Source organism: Cherax quadricarinatus, chromosome 24 (genome assembly GCF_038502225.1).
Source record: "Cherax quadricarinatus isolate ZL_2023a chromosome 24, ASM3850222v1, whole genome shotgun sequence".
NCBI lineage: Eukaryota > Metazoa > Arthropoda > Malacostraca > Decapoda > Parastacidae > Cherax > Cherax quadricarinatus.
This window is the reverse complement of record NC_091315.1, coordinates 11,561,123-11,581,046: the sequence shown is the minus strand read 5'-3', so window position 1 is coordinate 11,581,046 and position 19,924 is coordinate 11,561,123. Positions and strand designations below refer to the sequence as shown.

At 41.4% G+C, this 19,924-nt stretch overlaps 1 protein-coding gene across 4 annotated transcripts in view; it reads left to right on the top strand.

Moving 5' to 3' along the window:
* Positions 1-15,314, top strand: part of jbug (filamin-type immunoglobulin domains fbug) — a 495,234-nt gene extending 479,920 nt beyond the window's left edge. For all 4 annotated transcript variants that reach the window (XM_070088188.1, XM_070088189.1, XM_070088185.1 and 1 more), the window contains 11 exons: positions 274-429; positions 941-1,094; positions 1,562-1,723; positions 10,166-10,546; positions 10,652-10,818; positions 11,112-11,318; positions 11,504-12,385; positions 12,836-12,934; positions 13,367-13,487; positions 13,606-13,787; positions 13,962-15,314. In XM_070088188.1, the coding sequence (XP_069944289.1) occupies positions 274-429; positions 941-1,094; positions 1,562-1,723; positions 10,166-10,546; positions 10,652-10,818; positions 11,112-11,318; positions 11,504-12,385; positions 12,836-12,934; positions 13,367-13,487; positions 13,606-13,787; positions 13,962-14,087 (2,637 nt within the window). In that variant the 3' untranslated portion in view covers positions 14,088-15,314. The remainder of the gene's footprint in view (positions 1-273; positions 430-940; positions 1,095-1,561; positions 1,724-10,165; positions 10,547-10,651; positions 10,819-11,111; positions 11,319-11,503; positions 12,386-12,835; positions 12,935-13,366; positions 13,488-13,605; positions 13,788-13,961) is intronic.
* The last annotated feature ends 4,610 nt before the right edge of the window (positions 15,315-19,924 follow it).

Genomic DNA, 19,924 nt, shown 5'->3' with positions numbered 1-19,924 from the left:
GATTGCCTCATCTTCCACTGTCTGCTGTATATATTTCTACTATCTTTATATCATACCCATGTAATGTGTTGATAGTCACTGGATGGCGAAACGTCTACAAGTAAAGATACCCAGATGTTGCATGTGACTATACCATTTAACTCTTATTATACAACTACTTGACTTACTTTCGTTACACTGGGTTCAAGTGACGCCCATAATATATCATTTACTATAACACGACCCGATTCTTTGAGACAGACTTGTGAGTAAACGCTTGTGTGTGTGTCACAGGTGGTGACTGGCAGCACTGCGTCCTTCACGGTGGACACCAAGGGTCTGGATGGTGAGCTGGACATTCGTGTCACAGGCCCTGATGGTGGACAGGTCCCAGCCAGGCTGGTCAAACTACGCAGCGGCCTCCATCGTGCTGAATACCGCGCAGACCAGGTGAGCCGCTTCACAAACAGTATGATGAGAAGCACGATACTCAGGGATAGGAGACGACATGAAGAATAAGACACAGCAACATCTGGGTATCCTTATTGTAGACGTTTCGCCATCCAGTGGCTTTATCAATACAAATTCAAGGACTTATAATTGAGGTAGTCAGTTCCTCAGCCATTTGTATATAGTTCTACATAATTGAGGTAGTCAGTTCCTCAGCCATTTGTATATAGTTTTACTGTCTTGTAATTATATCCTTGAATTTGTATTGATAAAGCCACTGGATGCCGAAACGTCAACAATAAAGATAACCAGATGTTGCACAAGTGTTTAATTCTTGTCGGTATTGTATGCCATACATTTACATGGGAGACACAACACTCAGAGGTGAGAGAGATAATACCGTATACTGGAGTGTTTATTTTTATCTTAGTTGAGTATTTAATGTTTATTGTAGTGTTGTTTTTACATTAACTGGAGTTCGTTTACTGTAGTAGAGTGTTTGTGTGGACAGGTTGGGTCCTACAGCGTGGCAGTGTTGCATCAAGGTACACCCATCAACGGTACACCGTACACTGTTGAAGCCGCTGACCCTCGTAGAGTTAACTTACAGCCTGCAGGAGAATGCTTCTCTGCACAGGAGTGTGCTCTCAAGGTGGACGCATCAGGTTAGTAACACACTGCATTTATTAATCTGTATAAAGTTCTAAACCGATGTGGGTCATTCAGCACAGCGTGGTGGCGGCTCGATCCTCTGTCTCATAATTGAGACACTACTTAACAAATATTAGTAACATCGCCAAAACCTGAGGACTGGCGGAATAAAAGTAAGTGGTGTGATTCTGCAGTACTGGCTTTAACTTTATTGACCTTGTATAATAATAATACTCTTTTTATAGCTGATACTAAATATAAATTTTGTTTATGTTGACTGAAATAGGAATTGCAGGAGGTAATGAAAATGAACTCATTCCCCGAAATGCTTTGCATAATAAGGGGCTTTCTGTGAAGTAGTTTATACATGTCAGTTACTCTAGTTATATAATGTACAGTACTCAACTTTATAGAAATTTGTTTTGTTTTAGGTACCCTTGTGGGTTTAGCGCTTAGGTTTGATTATAGTAATTTGTTTTAGGTGCTGGTCGAGGAACACTGTCAGTAGGCGTGCGAGCAGCTGGCCAGGATGTGAAGCACTCTATCAGGGATTTGGGTGGTGGGCTCTACAAGGTGCTCTTCTATCCTAGAGCTCCAATCCCTCACAAGGTGGATATCCGCTACAATGGGGTCCCTGTCCAAGGTGCGTTTCTAATGTCATTTGCTATATTTTTCCTGCTCTAATGTTCTGTATTTTAAAGTCAGACTGTTTCTCCTATTATACCCATCAAGGGAGGTTAATTGATGCCAGTGATGACTGCTTCATCCAAGGAGTGGTAGCTGACCTGGCCTTCCTTGAATCAAACCTCATTTCCTCTCATCCCCGCACTCACAGTAGTATGACCCCTATGGGTTTAAATAACCCTTAAATGCAATAACTTATTGTATTGGCCAGACTTGTATAAAATAATATATATATATATATATATATATATATATATATATATATATATATATATATATATATATATATATATATATATATATATATATATATATATGGGAAGTACAGTGCCTGCACTCTAAAGGAGGGGTGTTAATGTTGCAGTTTAAAAACTGTAGTGTAAAGCACCCTTCTGGCAAGACAGTGATGGAGTGAATGATGGTGAAAGTTTTTTCTTTTTCGGGCCACCCTGCCTTGGTGGGAATCGGCCAGTGTGTTAATAATAAATAATATGTCATGCGGAATATGTAAAACTGGTCAATTAGCAAGAACTCGTTTAAAATTAAGTCCTTTCTAAAATTTTCTCTTATATGTTTAAAGATATATTTTTTTCATTAATGTTAATGTAATTTTTTTTAATTTTGCACCAAAAGAATCTTAGAAAACTTACCTAACATTATTATAACGAGCAATTTATTTTAGCCTAACCCAACTAAATATATTTTAGATTTGTTTACAGTAATTTAATTCTAAACAAACACAGTGAAATATATTTTTTTCGTTAGGTTCAGAATGATTTTGGCGAAATTATTGCATATACAAATTTTCACTTGTCCTATATGGCAAGATGAGCGTTGCTATTTAAGCCAAGATCGCAAATTCTGCCTATTCGGCACGACGTGTGTGTTTGTGTGTGTGTGTGTGTGATAAGATAAGATAAGATTTCGTTCGGATTTTTAACCCCGGAGGGTTAGCCACCCAGGATAACCCAAGAAAGTCAGTGCGTCATCGAGGACTGTCTAACTTATTTCCATTGGGGTCCTTAATCTTGTCCCCCAGGATGCGACCCACACCAGTCGACTAACACCCAGGTACCTATTTGCTGCTAGGTGAACAGGACAACAGGTGTAAGGAAACGTGTCGAAATGTTTCCACCCGCCGGGAATCGAACCCGGGCCCAATCTAACTTTATTATTTTTTAAATACACTACCTAACAGAATACTCCATTCTACTGAATGTACAGCAATGCATGCAACCATATGACCTGTCTTTGTAATACTCACTTGTGCTTTATAGTTATCTGTTTACATTAATGTTTTATCACTGATTTCATCATTGCTTAGTTAATCTTAAGTTAATTTTAAGCCAGCCCGTAATGCTATGCATAGTATAAGTGGCTTTGGCATGCTGCTCTTATCTGTATTTTTTTGTACCTCTGTATGTGTGCTCAAATTGTAAATAAATAAATAAATAAATAAATAAATAAATAAATATATATATATATATATATATATATATATATATATATATATATATATATATATATATATATACATACATATATATATATATATATATATATATATATATATATATATATATATATATATATATATATATGCATGCATGCATGCATGCATGCATGCAATAAGATCACAGTAAACAGGTGATTTCAGAATATGCAAAACAATCCTCTCTAATAAAGCTAAATGGTTCAGATATGTTGATGATTATTATTATTATAATCAAAAAGAAGCGCTAAACCACAAGGACTATACAGCGTATGTTGATGATATTTTGTGTCTTATGCCCAAAAATGTAGATATACACCATTTCCTTGGAAAATTAAATAGCTTAGCCCATTCTATAAACTTTACTGTTGAGTTTGAAGAAAATAACTCATTGCCTTTTCTAGATGTTTTAATTATTAAGGGTAATAATGAATTCAAATTTAAAATTTACAGAAAACCTACAAATATCTGTTTCTATGTCCACTATTATTCTTCGCATCAAGATGGAGTCAAACTGTCTGTTTTCTCATCAATGTTTTTGAGAGCTTTACGAATTTGTAGTCCTGAGTTCATAGATGAGGAAATATCCAAAATTTATGAAATAGGTAATGATTTAAAATACCCAAGAAATGTAATTGATAAATCTTTTAAAGTTGCTAGAAATACTTTTTACAATCCAAAAAGGGACAACCAGCCTTATTCAACTAAAAATATGTTGGTTCTCCCTTACCATGAAAACTTGGTTGATATGCCTTCTCTTCTTAAGACTTTTAATATTAAAGTTGTATTCAAAAATCTTGATACAGTAAAAAAACTTTTGATAAAGAATTCCCCCCAAAATGCTGATGTATGTGTCTATAAGTTTCCTTGTAAAATTTGCGATAAAGTTTATTACAGTCAAACTGGTAAAAATCTCAAACTAAGATTAAAACAACATAAATATAGCATTAGAACTGGACAAGATTCCAATGCTCTATTTATTCATGGAAGAGATTTTAACCATCCAATTGATTTTCAAAAAGTTGAGAAAGTAGTATCAAGCAAGTCCATGGTCGACAGGAATATACCTGGAGTGAGTTTCGGGGGTCAACGCCCCCGCGGCCCGGTCTGTGACCAGGCCTCCTGGTGGATCAGCGCCTGATCAACCAGGCTGTTGCTGCACGCAAACCAACGTACGAGCCACAGCCCGGCTGATCAGGAACTGACTTTAGGTGCTTGTCCAGTGCCAGCTTGAAGACTGCCAGGGGTCTGTTGGTAATCCCCCTTATGTGTGCTGGGAGGCAGTTGAACAGTCTCGGGCCCCTGACACTTATTGTATGGTCTCTTAACGTGCTAGTGACACCCCTGCTTTTCATTGGGGGGATGGTGCATCGTCTGCCAAGTCTTTTGCTTTCGTAGTGAGTGATTTTCGTGTGCAAGTTCGGTACTAGTCCCTCTAGGATTTTCCAGGTGTATATAATCATGTATCTCTCCCTCCTGCGTTCCAGGGAATACAGGTTTAGAAACCTCAAGCGCTCCCAGTAATTGAGGTGTTTTATCTCCGTTATGCGCACCGTGAAAGTTCTCTGTACATTTTCTAGGTCGGCAATTTCACCTGCCTTGAAAGGTGCTGTTAGAGTGCAGCAATATTCCAGCCTAGATAGAACAAGTGACCTGAAGAGTGTCATCATGGGCTTGGCCTCCCTAGTTTTGAAGGTTCTCATTATCCATCCTGTCATTTTTCTAGCAGATGCGATTGATACAATGTTATGGTCCTTGAAGGTGAGATCCTCCGACATAATCACTCCCAGGTCTTTGACATTGGTGTTTCGCTCTATTTCGTGGCCAGAATTTGTTTTGTACTCTGATGAAGATTTAATTTCCTCATGTTTACCATATCTGAGTAATTGAAATTTCTCTTGTTTCATAAAAAGCAGTTTTGACAATAATATGAATATTTCCTTTGGTTTATATAAAGTAGATCCATTTATAATTAATAGAATTTGGGAAGAATTTAATAATACACTGGACAAATAATAATTTTTAAAATTTTCTTGGGTAGAATAGTTTGTTGGTGGGTGTGCGAAGGACCTGTCCAGTTGGGCCAGCGCGTGTCAGGTGTTTAACTGTTGTGGGATCTGATAGTGAGGTGTTGGCCAGACACCTTACATACCTTCCTTGGATGCTTTACTTTCATAGTTCCTTGATAATGTGAGTAGTCACGAAAGCGCTTGGAATTTCTCTAGTCTTTCACAGTGTTTGTTTTGCATATGTGTGTGTATATATATATATAATATATATATATATATATATATATATATATATATATATATATATATATATATATATATATATATATATAATATATATGGGGAAGTGGAACAGAATTCTTCCTCCGTAAGCCATGCGTGTTGTAAGACGTGACTAAAATGCCGGGAGCAACGGGCTAGTAACTCCTTCTCCCATATAAATTACTAAATTTAAAAGAGAAACTTTCGTTTTTCTTTTTGGGCCACCCTGCCTTGGTGGGATATGGCCGGTGTGTTGAAAGAAAGATATATGGGGAAGTGGAACAGAATTCTTCCTCCGTAAGTCATGCGTGTCATAAGAGGCTACTAAAATGCCGGGAGCAAGGGGCTAGTAACCCCTTCTCCTGTATATAATACTAAATGTGAAAGGAGAAACTTTTGTTTTTCCTTTTGGGCCACCCCGCCTCTGTGAGATACGGCCGGTGTGTCGAAAGAAAGAAATATACATGTATCATGACCGTTTCCAACCGAGGCAGGGTGAACAGAAAAAACTTTCATCATCGTTCATATATAATCACTATCTTTGTGTGGAAAATAATTTCCCAAAATTATGCTGTGTAAATAAACCTGATTAATACGTTACTATTGTTCTGTTGAGTGCATTTTAAATAAGATAATCGACAGGGAAACTCTGCGCCTGCGCTGAAGAGCAGGGGAGAGTCGCCATTGTTTTTGAATGTGATACAAGCACATTAGTGTAATGTGCACAATTTTCGTTGCTCTAGGGGTTATATTGGGCTTAAAACCTCTAAAATAGGAGCCGAAATTGTTGGATGTGCATTCCTGCATAACTTGAGCATTAAGCAGATGGACAGGACAGCTCCAGGAACCTCAGATAAGATGTCTATGTTTATGGTTATAGTTCTGGCCAGTATCTTTTTCATAAATGTAGACAGGGTTTTTTTTTGAGTATGATACACAGTAATCTCCAGATAAATTGGTGAGTGTTATGATTATAAATTCTCCTTCTGTTATATAAATGTGTATATGTAATCATTTATTAATTTTAACATAGTCCACAAATTTATAATAATGTTTACCAGAATTCCTGGTAATGTATAGTTCATTTGCAATTAATATAGGTCTAGATTAACTTGTGGGTATGACAGTTGTAGGTATCGAAGGGGGACATTTTTTGTGACCTAGGTGTCCCAAAATTCCTACTTGTCTATGTAACTTTGATAAATAATAATTATCTTTGTTACCATTTACTGGTATGTACCTTATGAGTTACATCCAGGTAAATGTAATTTTCCACACTTTGTATAGGCGCTCAGATACGACAGTTTAGATGTCACTCCAGACAGCCAATATCCCAAACCCCTCCTTTAATGTGGAGACATTGTACTTCCCGCCTCCAGGACTCAAGTCCAGCCAACCGGCTTCCCTGAATCCCTTCTCAAACTTCTCTGTAGAATCACCCAAAAGCACAGTATCATCAGCAAAAAGAAACTGTGTTAACTCTCATTTTGCATTTTAATTCCCTATAATTTAATCACACTCCTCTCTCTTAGTAAATTTACTTACATGATTCATTACCTTTGTAACTTATTCAGCTGTCAAAACTTTGGGGTCCAGTCCCTGAATGCATTGTGTGCCTCTGTAATCTTCTGACTACCACCCACAGGATGGGCATGGGGTGCATAATAAAGATATTAAATTACCTCCTCTCCCCAACACACTAGCATTTACTACTTTTACAACCCCATCTATAAATATGTTAAACAGCCATTGTGACATTACACATCCCTGTCTAAGACCTACTTTTACTAGGAAGTAATCTCCCTCTCTCCTACACACCCTAACCTGAGCCTCACTATCCTCATAAAAACTTTACACCATGTAGTAACTTACTACCCATTCAACATCTGCCACATTGCTTCTCTATCCACCCTATCAAATGCCTTTTTCTAAATCCATAAAAGTAACTAAAACTTCCCTACCTTTATTTAAATATTGTTCAATTATATGCTTCACTGTAAACACAATCTACACAGCCCGTACCCTGTCTAAAACCTTGTTCATCTGCGATCCTTCTCTCTGTCTTCACGTTAATTCTGTCAGTAGTAAGCCTGCCATACACTTTACCTGGTATGCTCAGTAGGCTTACTGCCCTATAATTTTTTACACTCATCCCCCATCCTTTTATATAAAGGAACTATGCACACTCTTTGCTGTTCCTTAGGTACCTTCTGCTCTTTCATATACATTTATTGAACAAAAGTACCAACCACTCCAAAAATGCATCTCCACCTGCTTTTAATATTTTAATAACTTTATTATTATTGTATATACATACAGAAAGGTGAAGAGAGTGGTGAGAGAGTGCAAAAAGAGAGCAAATGATAGAGTGGAAGAGGCACTGTCAAGAAATTTTGCCGAGAATAAGAAAAAAATCTGGAGTGAGATAAACAATTTAAGAAAGCCTAGGGAACAAATGGATTTGTCAGTTAAAAAACAGAGTAGGGGAGTTAGTAGATGGGGAGTTGGAGGTATTGGGTAGATGGTGGGAATATTTTGAGGAACTTTTAAATATCGATGAAGAAAGAAAGGCAGTAATTTCATGCACTGGTCAGGGAGGTATACTATCTTTTAGGAGTGAAGAAGAGCCAGACGTGAGTGTGGGGGATGAATGAAAAGGGGGTAAAGCAGCTGGAACTGACGGGATCATGACAGACATGTTAAAAGCAGGGGGAGTTAGTGTTTGTTGGAGTGGTTGGTGTTTTTGTTTAATAAATATATGAGAGAGGAGAAGGTACCTAGGGATTGGCAGAGAGCATATATAATTCTGTTATATAAAAGGAAGGGGGACAAAAGAGATTGTAAAAATTATAGGGGAATAAGTTTACTGAGTATACCAGGTAAAGTGTATGGTAGGGTTATTATTAAAAGAATTTGAGGTAAGACAGAGAACAGTATTGCAGGTGAGCAAGGAGGCTTTAGAATGTGTAGGGGGTGTGCAGATCAGGTGTTTACATTGAAGCATATATGTGAATAGTATTTACATAGGGAAGTTTTCATTGCATTTATGGATTTAGAAAAGGCATATGATAGTGGATAGGGAAGCAATGTGGCAGATGTTGCAAGTGTATGGAATAGGTAGTATGTTACTAAATGCTGTAAAATTTTTATGAGGCTAGTGGCTAGCGAGGTTCAGGTTAGGGTGTGTAGGAGAAAAGATTACTTCCCTGTAAAAGAAGGCTTTAGACGGAGATGTGTAATGTCATCATGGTTGTTTAACATATTTATAGATGGGGTTGTAAAAGAAGTAAATGCTAGGGTGTTGGGGAGAGGGGTGGGATTAAATTATGGGGAATCAAATACAAAATGGGAGTTGACACAGTTACTTTTTGCTGATGATACTGTACTTTTGGGGGATTCTAAAGAAAAGTTGCAAATGTTAGTGGATGAGTTTGGGAGGGTGTGTAAAGGTAGAAAGTTGAAAGTGAACATAGATAAGAGTAAGGTGATGAGGGTATCAAACAATTTAGATAAAGAAAAATTGGATATCACATTGGAGGGAGGGAGTATGGAAGAAGTGAATGTTTTCAGACCCTCGAATTTAGTAGTGTCTTCTGTATGCAAAACTATTTTTATTATCTATAAAATGTATGTTTTGTTAATATTTCCCATAGAAAATAATGTAAATCCAATTAAACCATTCCAGACACCCAAAAATATTAACAAACAATACATTTTATAGATAAAATTAGTTTTGCATACAGAAAAGGCACTACTAAATTCGAGGGTCCACTGTATTTGAGAGTCGACTTGTCAGCGGATGGGTTTATAAAGGATGAGGTTAACTATAGAATTGATGAAAGAAAAAAGGTGAGTGGTGCATTGAGGTATCTGTGTAGGCAGAACATTATCCATGGAGGTAAAGAAGTGAATGTACGTGAGTATAGTGGTACCAATACTCTTATACTGGTGTGAAGCACGGGTTCTAAATGCTGCAACGAGGAGGCGGCTTGAGGCAGTGGAGATATCATGAAGGGCAATGTGTGGTGTAAATATTATGCAGAGAATTCGAAGTGTGGAAATTAGGAGGTGTGGAGTTACTAAAAGTATTAGTCAGAGGGCTGAAGAGGGGCTGTTGAGGTGGTTTGGTCATTTAGAGAGAATGGAACAAAGTAGAATGACTTGGAGAGCATATAAATCTGTAGGAGAAACAAGGCAGGGTAGGGGTTGTCCCTGAAAAGGTTGGAGGGAGGGGGTAAAGGAGGTTTTGTGGGCGAGGGGCTTGGACTTCCAGCAACCATGTGTGAGCATGTTAGATAGGAATGAATGGAGACGCATGGTTTTTGGGACCTGATGAGCTATTGGAATGTGAGAAGGGTAATATTTTGTGAAGAGATTCAGGGAAACCGGTTAGCTGGACTCGAGTCCTGGAATTGGGAAGTACAATGCCTGCACTTTAAAGGAGGGGTTTGGGATATTGGCAGTTTGGAGGGACGTCTAAACTGTTGTGTCTGAGCGCCTCTGCAGAGACAGTGATTATGTGTGAGTGATGGTGAAAGTGTTGAATGATGAAAGTTTTTCTTTCTGTTTGGGTATTTTTCTTTTTGGGTCACCCTGCCTCACTGGGAAATACATGTGCTCTTATTCTTTGCTTAAACAGGAGGACCATTTGAGGTAGGTGTTCGTAACCCTGCCACCGGCCACTCGGTGACAGCCACAGGCATCGGCCTCCACCAGGCGAGAGTTAACAAGCCCACATCATTTGTTATTGAGACCTTGGGTCAGCCTTCAAAGGAGTTTGATGTGCTTATTACTGGACCACAAGACTGGGCTGTTCCAGTTAAATGTTACCAACAGAAGGATGGAAACTTACTGGCCGAATATACCCCACACATCCCAGGAACATACAAAATAGAGGTGATGTGTTCCACAAAACATGTCAAGGGCTCACCATTCCAGTGTACAGCCTATGATGCCTCTAAAGTGATGCTGGGTCACAGCAAATTAGTAACTGCTGTTGGTGAACCATGCTTGTTCAAATGTAAGTAATGCAAACTCGCTGTTGATCAACTCTCATATTTTGTAATAATAATTAAATTGATTTGTAGAAGTGCTTCACTCCTGAGTGTGTACTCTGTCTTTTCAGTGGACAAGTCAGAAGCGGGTATAGCTGACTTGGAGGTGCATATTGTAGCACCCTCAGGAGTGGTGATGCCCCTGGAGGTGAAGAGTGGACCTGCGGGGGAGGCTGTGGAGTGGGTCCCGGATGCCCCAGGACAGTACAGAGTTACTTTCCTTTATGGAGGGGAAGAGGTAAGCACAAACATATATAAATTCAACTCCTCTCTTTTATTATTAGAGAAGACCATATTTATAAACCTTAATTTTTTTTTTTTTGCAGTTTAGAAAGTGGTGAAAAGCATTATATTTTATATATTAATTTGTCAAGATACTATGAGACTAGGATACAACATACTGTGTTGTAGATAATGGTAAGGAAACCTACCTACAGTACCCTAGCAGGCCATTACATAACTGTTAGCAGACACTTTCTCTAACAAACAAAATACCACCACTTAAGTTACTATTAAGTATATGCCTTATAGGTACCAGGGTCACCGCTGACAGTGGAAGTGGGCGAGTCTGGGTTAGCTAGTGTGAAAGGCTCTGGACTAGATGGTGGTGCAGTGGACACACCTCTCACCTTCACCATCGATGGACGTGGTCTCCTTGGAGAGCCCCATGTCACTGTGGATGGTCCAGACAGTGTTGCTCGTGTCAACGTTCGTAAACAAGATGAAGGCCTTTACCAGGTGATTTTTATGTTTTCATATATAATGCTCTGTAATTTGTACAGTATAGGTAACTTAATATTTATGACTGCTTAATTTTGGTGCTCAAGCATACTGCTTAATATTGTTTATAAGTACTGCAGCATTATTTATTTATACTGTAGTTACAGTTCTGTTGAATACACTAAAACACCATGTAATGGCAGGTAACATATGTTCCTCATGAAGTGGGCATCTTTGATGTCCGTGTCCAGTGGAACAAACGGGATGTTGCTGGCAGTCCATTCCACCCTAAGATTGTGGACCCTGCTCGTGTGAGACTCATTGGTGGCTGGTCAAGTTTACAAGACGCAGATGGCCGCCTGGAGCTGACACCTCGTGAGGAAAAACGGCTGGCCTTCGATGTGAGTGAGGCTGGCCCGGGCAGACTCAAAGGTGAAGTTATGCATGAAGGCAGGCAAGTAGAAATAGGCATGGATCAGAATGGCTCTCGAGCACGTCTGCTCTTTACACCACCAGGTGAGGGTTCTTATGAACTACGTTTGTGGTATGCAGATTTGCCACTGCCAGATATGCCAGTACTAGGTTGGGCTGAGCCAGTGTCTACAGGTGACCACACCAGAGTTACTCTGCAGGGTCACGGCCTCAACACAGCTCGCTGTGGAGACCAGTCAGAGTTCATCATTGATGGCTCAGCAGCTGGCCCTGGTGCTCCAGATGTAACCATGAGTGGCACTAAGACTGACATTTCTGTCTCATTAACACACCAAGGAGGCGGCCTTTGGCGAGCAGTCTACACACCCATCGTGCCTGGTGCTTATTTGCTCAATGTAATGTGGTCGGACCGCCAGGTGCGAGGCTGTCCACTCAAGGTTAACGTCGAGAGTGCAGCAGATGCTTCGCGGGTAGTGTGCTCAGGCGAAGGGCTCAGACATGGGATGGTTGGCAACGAAATCAAGTCCTTCATTGATACTCGGCGGGCAGGTCCTGGCGAGTTGACTGTTACTTGCACAGGGCCACAGAAGGTGGCGCTGTGTGACTTAGATGAACATGGTGATGGAACCTTCACACTCAACATCAGGCCACAGGTATGCTCTTTCTTAAAAATCATAAGTTGACTGCTGTAAAATAATTGGTGAATATAACAAATATATAATGTTCAGAGAACATACAGGAACAGAATTTTCCTGTTACCTACTAAACCTTGCAATTCTTTTCACAAAAAAATTACTGTACTTGTGAATTAGTGGATTATGGAAATGCTGATAAATATTGACAGCTAAAACTTGCTCTTATCTAGGGAGGCTCTCTGATGTTGGTGAAGGGCTCTTAATCCAAGGAATCCAAATTACCTTTTCCATCCTTGGATCAAACCTTATTACCTCCCATTCCTCAAAACCTTTATGATCCCTATGAGTTTAGTGCTTAATAAATAAAACTAAAATATACAGACATTTGATCACTCCATTGAAATAGTATATATAAAGGGTACTGTATATATAAAAAGTGTGTGATGGTAATGAATAGTGTACACACAGGAGCCGGGTAGGCACGCCCTCAGTGTGAAGTACGAAGGGGAACACGTGCCCGGATCTCCTTTCACACTCAAGGTGGCTGGTGCACCTGACCCATCCAAGGTAATCCCAGACTTGCTACCCACCTTATGGTGTCTTATTCTAAGTAACCCACACTCTTTACTACCCACCTACTTGTCTGGTATATGATTCATCTAAACTTAAGTTTTTGTTAATGCTCATAATACTTGGAACAGTTTAATCATATATCCAAAATTTATATCAATATGTACAGTAATTAGCATCCTTCATAAGAGATTTCTTTATTATACATCCTCATAGCTGACATGATCTTGTATTAACAAGTGTTTATCCTTATGCATTTTTGAAATTATATGTCAGACATAACCCTCCAGACAAAATTATTTTAATTGACACTTGCAAGAAAATAATCTCAGCTCTTTTCAAATTAATATTTTAATTTTCTTAAGAGGGACTCATTGCACTTTCTGTATCTCTTATTTTGCTAACCACATACTGTTCACCTGGTCATAGGTTCGTGTATATGGTCCTGGGATTGAGCATGGAGTGTTAGCATCTTATCAGAGTCGCTTCATCTGTGACACTCGAGGCGCTGGGGCCGGACAGCTTACCGTTAGAATCAGGGGACCAAAAGGTGTGTCATCTGATTGGTTTCACATAATGACATAATTGATGAAGCAAAACACTCACAAGATGTCCTTATGCTATGGAAATTGTCGGTTTCATGATGCATATTTTGTTTTTTTCAACAGGTGCCTTCCGTGTGGAGATGCAGCGTGAATCTCAGAAGGACAGGACTATTTTGTGCAAGTACGATCCCACAGAGCCTGGGGACTATCGCATGGAGGTGAAGTGGTCGGGTGAACATGTCCCTGGCAGTCCCTTCATTGTTATGATCTTCGACACTCAGGATGAGCTCAACAGATATATGGCGGTTAGTATGCAAATTTTTTTGAGCATTACTGTACCATACCTCAGCTGTATTTATATGTATTCAGTAAAATTTTGTTAGATACATTTCATACAAGCAAGATAACTGCATTTTTTTCTTTTGTTTTATTTGGATGGAAATAGTTATGGGGTATAAAGTAATATTGACTTCCTACAGGGTGGGTATTCTCCCTCTGGACCTGGTGGAGCTCCTAGTGACTACTATGGTAGTATTGGCTATGGTACTTATGGCGCAGTTAGTTTTGGACAAATGTCGTGGCGTGGTTCTCAAGCACAGTTGTGAAGGGGGCCAGGGTCCCCACCGAGCGTCGCTCCTCTCTATAATACCCCATCCAGTAATGGCTTCAGTCATGGCTCTTCACCCTCTTCCCCCTCGCCCACCCGTGCCACACAGGTAGCCAATGGCCGAGTGCTTACAACACCTCGTCAGGTAAAAGCTCTAGCCAATGCCCGTCGCAGGAACAAACCCCTTGACAAAGTGGGTTACAGCCTTGCACCGCGACCGGCTCCTTCAGCACCCCAAAGACGAAGGCCCATGTACATGTCACCGTGGGCTTGGCCACCACACTTCCATTTTATGTCTTTGCCGCCCCCATCTCAGAAGGGTCGCATGACCCCCCGACGTTCGACGCCCATGAATGACCCCGTGTATTCCGGCATCACCCTGCGCCAATTCCGCCGGTACCAACTCATCACCAACAATTTATAGGGTGGTGGACCCTGGTCTCTCCCAGCAGGGCTTCCTTATATAAAAATATAGGCACTCACTTGCTCAGGTTCTTACTCTGGACCCTTACTAGGCTCAGTGCCCTTCATCAGCTCTCGACCATTGAACAGTTGGCCCACTATAATATTACCTTTGGCCACAGTTACAACATAGCCTCTCATAATCAGCAAAGCATCCTTCACTCTCTCTTTACAAATAAAATGGATAATCAGCCATATTTCATTCTCCCACATCAGTACAGCATAATGTTAAGCAGCGAGTGAGGACATGAGGAGCAGCAGCTTGTGGAAGCTGGTGTGAGTGTAGCAACTGGCTGGTGTCATGCTGGGTGACACCAGGTTAGGTTCTCACATCTCCCCTACCTCCTTTACCTTGTGCTGATATTCATCTGGACTTTGTTACATCATCATATGAGACATGTGCAAAACTGTACAAAGAAAAATAAAATTAACATTTTTTAAAACTCTACCAAGTACATATATACATTCTCTTGACCATTTAAAAGATCAAAAGTACTTTTCATATTTTATATCATCCAGACATATTACTCAACTTGAAGTCCCACTTGTGTGTAGTTATTACCATTACTGTTTCTTACTTTTATTTATTTCAAGTAAGATGAGAGGGCATCACAGGTGTTAATTTCATGCTGATCCTTCCATAAGAAAGGAGCCTAGCTTAAGTCATCAAAAATGTTATATCATTAATATATTTAATAATATTACACAAGAGTCTAACTATTTGTAAATGTTTAATTAATAAAAAATACTAATGAGAAAATTATTTCTTTCCAAATGTTTTTATTTTATTCCCAAGTCACTTTAATTTTAATATTTAGACGGGTACGAGATAATGTGGGCATATATATACAGTGGACCATCGCCTAATGATGGCATCGCATAACGTTAAATCTGCCTAGCGATACATTTTAACGCAAAAATTTTGCCTCTGCTAGCGCTAAAAAACTCGCTCAACGCGATTTGTTCGAGACGCGTCCACGTGCGGCCTGAACCCGCCTCACTTGTTCTGTGGGTGCCAGTGTTTACAAGCCAGCCACCGCGGTCGCTGCCAAGCATACAATCGGAACATTTCATATTATCACAGCCTTTTTAGTGATTGCACCTGCAAAATAAGCCACCATGGGCCCCAAGAAAGCTTCTAGTGCCAACCCTACAGGAAAAAGGGTGAGAATTACTTTGGATATGAAGAAAGAGATCATTGCTAAGTATGAAAGTGGAGTGCGTGTCTCCGAGCTGGCCAGGTTGTACACAAAACCCCAATCAACCATCGCTACTATCGTGGCCAACAAAACGGCAATCAAGGAAGCTGTTCTTGCCAAAGGTGCAACTTTGTTTTCGAAACAGAGATCGCAAGTGATAGAAGATGTTGAGAGACTGTTATTGGTGTGGATAAATGAAAAACAGATAACAGGAGATAGCATCTCTCAAGCAATCATATGTGAAAAGGCTAGGAAGTTGCATGAGGATTTAATTAGAAAAAAGCCTACAACTAGTGGTGATGTGAGTGAATTTAAGGCCAGCAAAGGTTGGTTTGAGAGATTTAAGAATCGTAGTGGTATACATAGTGTGATTAGGCATAGTGAGGCTGCCAGTTTGGACCACAAAGCGGCTGAAAAATATGTGCAGGAATTCAAGGAGTGCATAGACAGTGAAGGACTGAAACCTGAACAAGTGTTTAAGTGTGACGAAACAGGCCTGTTTGGGAAGAAAATGCCAAGCAGGACCTACATTACTGAGGAGGAAAAGGCACTCCCAGGACATAAGCCTATGAAAGACAGGCTTACTCTGTTGATGTGTGCTAATGCTAGTGGTGATTGCAAAGTGAAGCCTTTACTGGTGTATCACTGAAACTCCCAGTGTTCAGGAAAAACAATGAAACTCCCAGAGTGTTCAGGAAAAACAATGTCCTCAAGGCTAATTTGTGTGTGCTGTGGAGGGCAAACAGTAAGGCATGGGTCACTAGGGACTTTTTCTATGACTGGTTACACCATGCATTTGCCCCCACTGTGAAAAATTACCTCCTGGAAAATAAATTGGGCCTTAAGTGCCTCCTGGTATTAGACAATGCTCCTGGTCATCCTTCATATGTGGCAGAGCGACTTTCTGCGGAAATGAGCTTCATTAAGGTCGCCTCTTCAAGGGAGGCTCCTTGGCGTGGTGAAGAGGCTCTTGGTCTGAGGAATTAGCCCTGTCGGTCTTCTTCCTCAGACCGAACCTAATTACCCCCCATTCTCCCCTCCCCTATCCCATCCTCCCCTTTTTCCATTCCTCCTCCTCCTCCTCACCCCTCCTTTTTGCCCTTCCTCTTTTTGGCCTTTGGGATTTCTCCCACAGGCACGCTAGTTCCTAGGTAGGGGAAAGGACACCGGGGTCCATCCCATTCCGTTGAGGTTCTTGGCGGTGGCGTAGTTTGCCATGGAATCTGGATTGCCTGGGGATGTCCTGATCCCTCTCCAGTATACCGGAGTAGCTTTGGGTGTCTTTCGGGCGACGGGTGTATCTCTGGAAGCCACCTTTCGGATTCCGGGGGTGGTGGCCGAAGGAGGTATGCTTTGTGGCGGATATCCAGCCGCCCTCTCTTTTGTCCACCGAGGTAGCTCGGCAGATGTGAGGTTGCTATCCCGGATTGCTGGTTTACTAGCATGAAGGGTAGGGTATGGCACGGGTTCCATGCTGCATCTGCGCTACTAGCGGTGTTGAGGTCCTCTTGGGCGCGGAGGGAGATTTCCGGCCCTTTCATTCCTCCTGGGAACTATTCCTCCCCGCTCCCCCCTTTTTTTATTCTTTTTTTTATTTTATTTTCTTTTCTTCTTTCTTTTTTTTTTCTTAAAAACAAAAAGCAAAGGAGTAACCTAACCATGGCAGCCCTAGTCCATGAACCCACTACCCCCGGGCCCCTTCTTGATACCGCACCCCATTCTGACCCTGCCTTGTGTTTAGACCACTCTTCGGACACTCCTGATGCCCCTGTACCTCTTGCTGGTGCTGTTTCCTCACCCGCTTCAGGTACCGGGGCTTCGACTGACTCCTTCGATTTGTCTGAACTCCGCTCTCCTTTGACTATGCTTTCGGCTTCTCCCTCTACGGTATGGCAATTTTCGAATCGCCCGCCCATTTCACGCCGGACCAACTCCGGTCCTACTCCTAAACGCCAACGTCAATCTCCTGATGATGCTCCTTTGTTACCTTCCCATTCTACCCGGAAAAGACCGACACGTCAAGCACTCCCTCTCCACGCTCAGTTTCGGACCACACAATGGACTAAATTCTTTACTTTAAGACCGACTTCTTCTTCTGCCTACCTTTCTGACCATAGTATTGGCAAAGCGCTCCTGCGTCATGTTGGTAGAGATATTTCATTTCATGCTCTCAAGAGCGGTATGCGCATCGTCACTGTCCAGAATGCTGCCCAAGCTCATGATCTTTCTCTCCTTTCGAATATCGATACTACTCCTGTCACTATTGAAAAACATCTTTCTCTCAATTCTTGTAGTGGTACTGTCATTCTGCCCCATACCATAGTCCAACAGAACTTCCAGTCATGTGGCAATGACATTTTTGAACAGCTGGAACTCCAGGATCTCCCAATCCTCAAAGTAGACACTTATGTCCTTCCTGCCCGGGGGCGGAGACGTTACCCTTGCAATGTGGCTCGTTTAACTTTTGACAGCCGAGAACTCCCGTCCTCTGTATATGTCACGGGACATCGGTTACAAGTTCGAAAGGTGATACCTACACCGCAACAATGTAGAAATTGCTGGCGTTTTGGTCACCCAGCGAAATATTGCAGATCTATGGCCGAATGCCCAGTCTGTGGTGCCGATGACCATTCTAATACATCTTGCAGTCAACCTCCATCTTGCCTTAATTGTAATGAAGCTCACCCTTCGTACTCCCGCCGTTGCCAGGTCTACTTAAATGAACGTGAAATCCGTTGCCTCAAAGAGGCAGAAGGTCTCCCTTATGCTATGGCAGTTACTCATCTCCGCCTCCAAGGGAGACTACCCCGTGTTTCTTATTCTCGTGTTTCCAAACATCCCCCCACTTCTGGGGTCCCATCTTCTGCAGCCTCCTCTGTTGTTACCCCTCCCATAGCCACTACGACATCTAATCCTTTTGCTGTCCTTGGCTCTGACGTCCCGACTACAACTCAGTCTGTTCTCACATCTTCGCGTCCTTCCTCACAAGCCCCAGTTTCGACAAGACCTCGTACGACACCTAATACCAATCGCCCCTCTACTCAGAAGTCCAAAAAATCCACATTGCTCAAATCTTCTTTGCCCCTTCCTTCCCTTCTTCCACCTCCACACTTTACCTTTCCAGTCTCTGTACCTAGTTCTTCCCCTCTCTCGGGCTCTATTACAAGTGTGGAGATTCACCCTCCTCCTCGCACTATGCCTTCCACCCCCGTCCCCTCCCAAGTTTCTCCCTCTTCTGCCACCTCCCAGGTTTCTGCCTCTTCTGTCCCCCCCCACACTTCATCTCCAGTCCCTTACACTCTTCCCTCCCCCTCTACTTTGGTACAGTCCATTACTGTCCCAATCGTTACTCACCCTCCTCCTTCTATCTCCAATATGGTCTCCCATACATCTTTGAATTCAGAAACACTTGAAGCCATTTCAGAATATATTGCAGAGACTAAACCTTCAATGGACACTGATTCACTTCCTGTTCCTTCTCTTCCCTCTCCTCCATCTTCACAACCCCATTCTTCGCAACGCTCCGTTCCTTCTCTACTTGAACGTCTTCCAATGCCACCACACGTTGACTTTTCTAACCCCTCTAGTCCGTAGGTGCCTTTACCTACAGATTCCTGATATTTTCTTCATCGCCAATCATGGCCTATTTACAGTGGAATATCCGCGGCCTCAGGGGTAATCGGGGTGAGCTTCAGATGTTGCTTTCCAGGTTTTCCCCTGTTGGTGCTTGCTTACAAGAACCAAAATTACACTCGGCTGTTTTCCAACCTATCTCAGGCTATAATTTATTGTATTCTTCGGATCCTTTCTCAGATGGGACCTTTAATGAAAGTGCCCTTCTTCTACGCAATGATATTCCATACTGTCAACTATTTGTCCATACCTCGCTGCATTACACTGCAGCCCGTATCCACTTGAATAAGTGGTTTACAATATGTTCTTTATATCTCGCTCCTTCTCGAGCATTTTCTATCCCAGACTTTGCCTTTCTTGTTTCATCCTTACCACCACCACTTCTGTTACTTGGTGATTTTAATGCCCACCATTTCCTCTGGGGGGGATCTCATTGTGACTCACGTGGCATCCAGTTGGAGGCTTTTCTCGCCTCTCACCCCCTCCATGTTTTAAATACAGGTACTCCCACCCATTTTGATCCTCGTACTCATACTCTCTC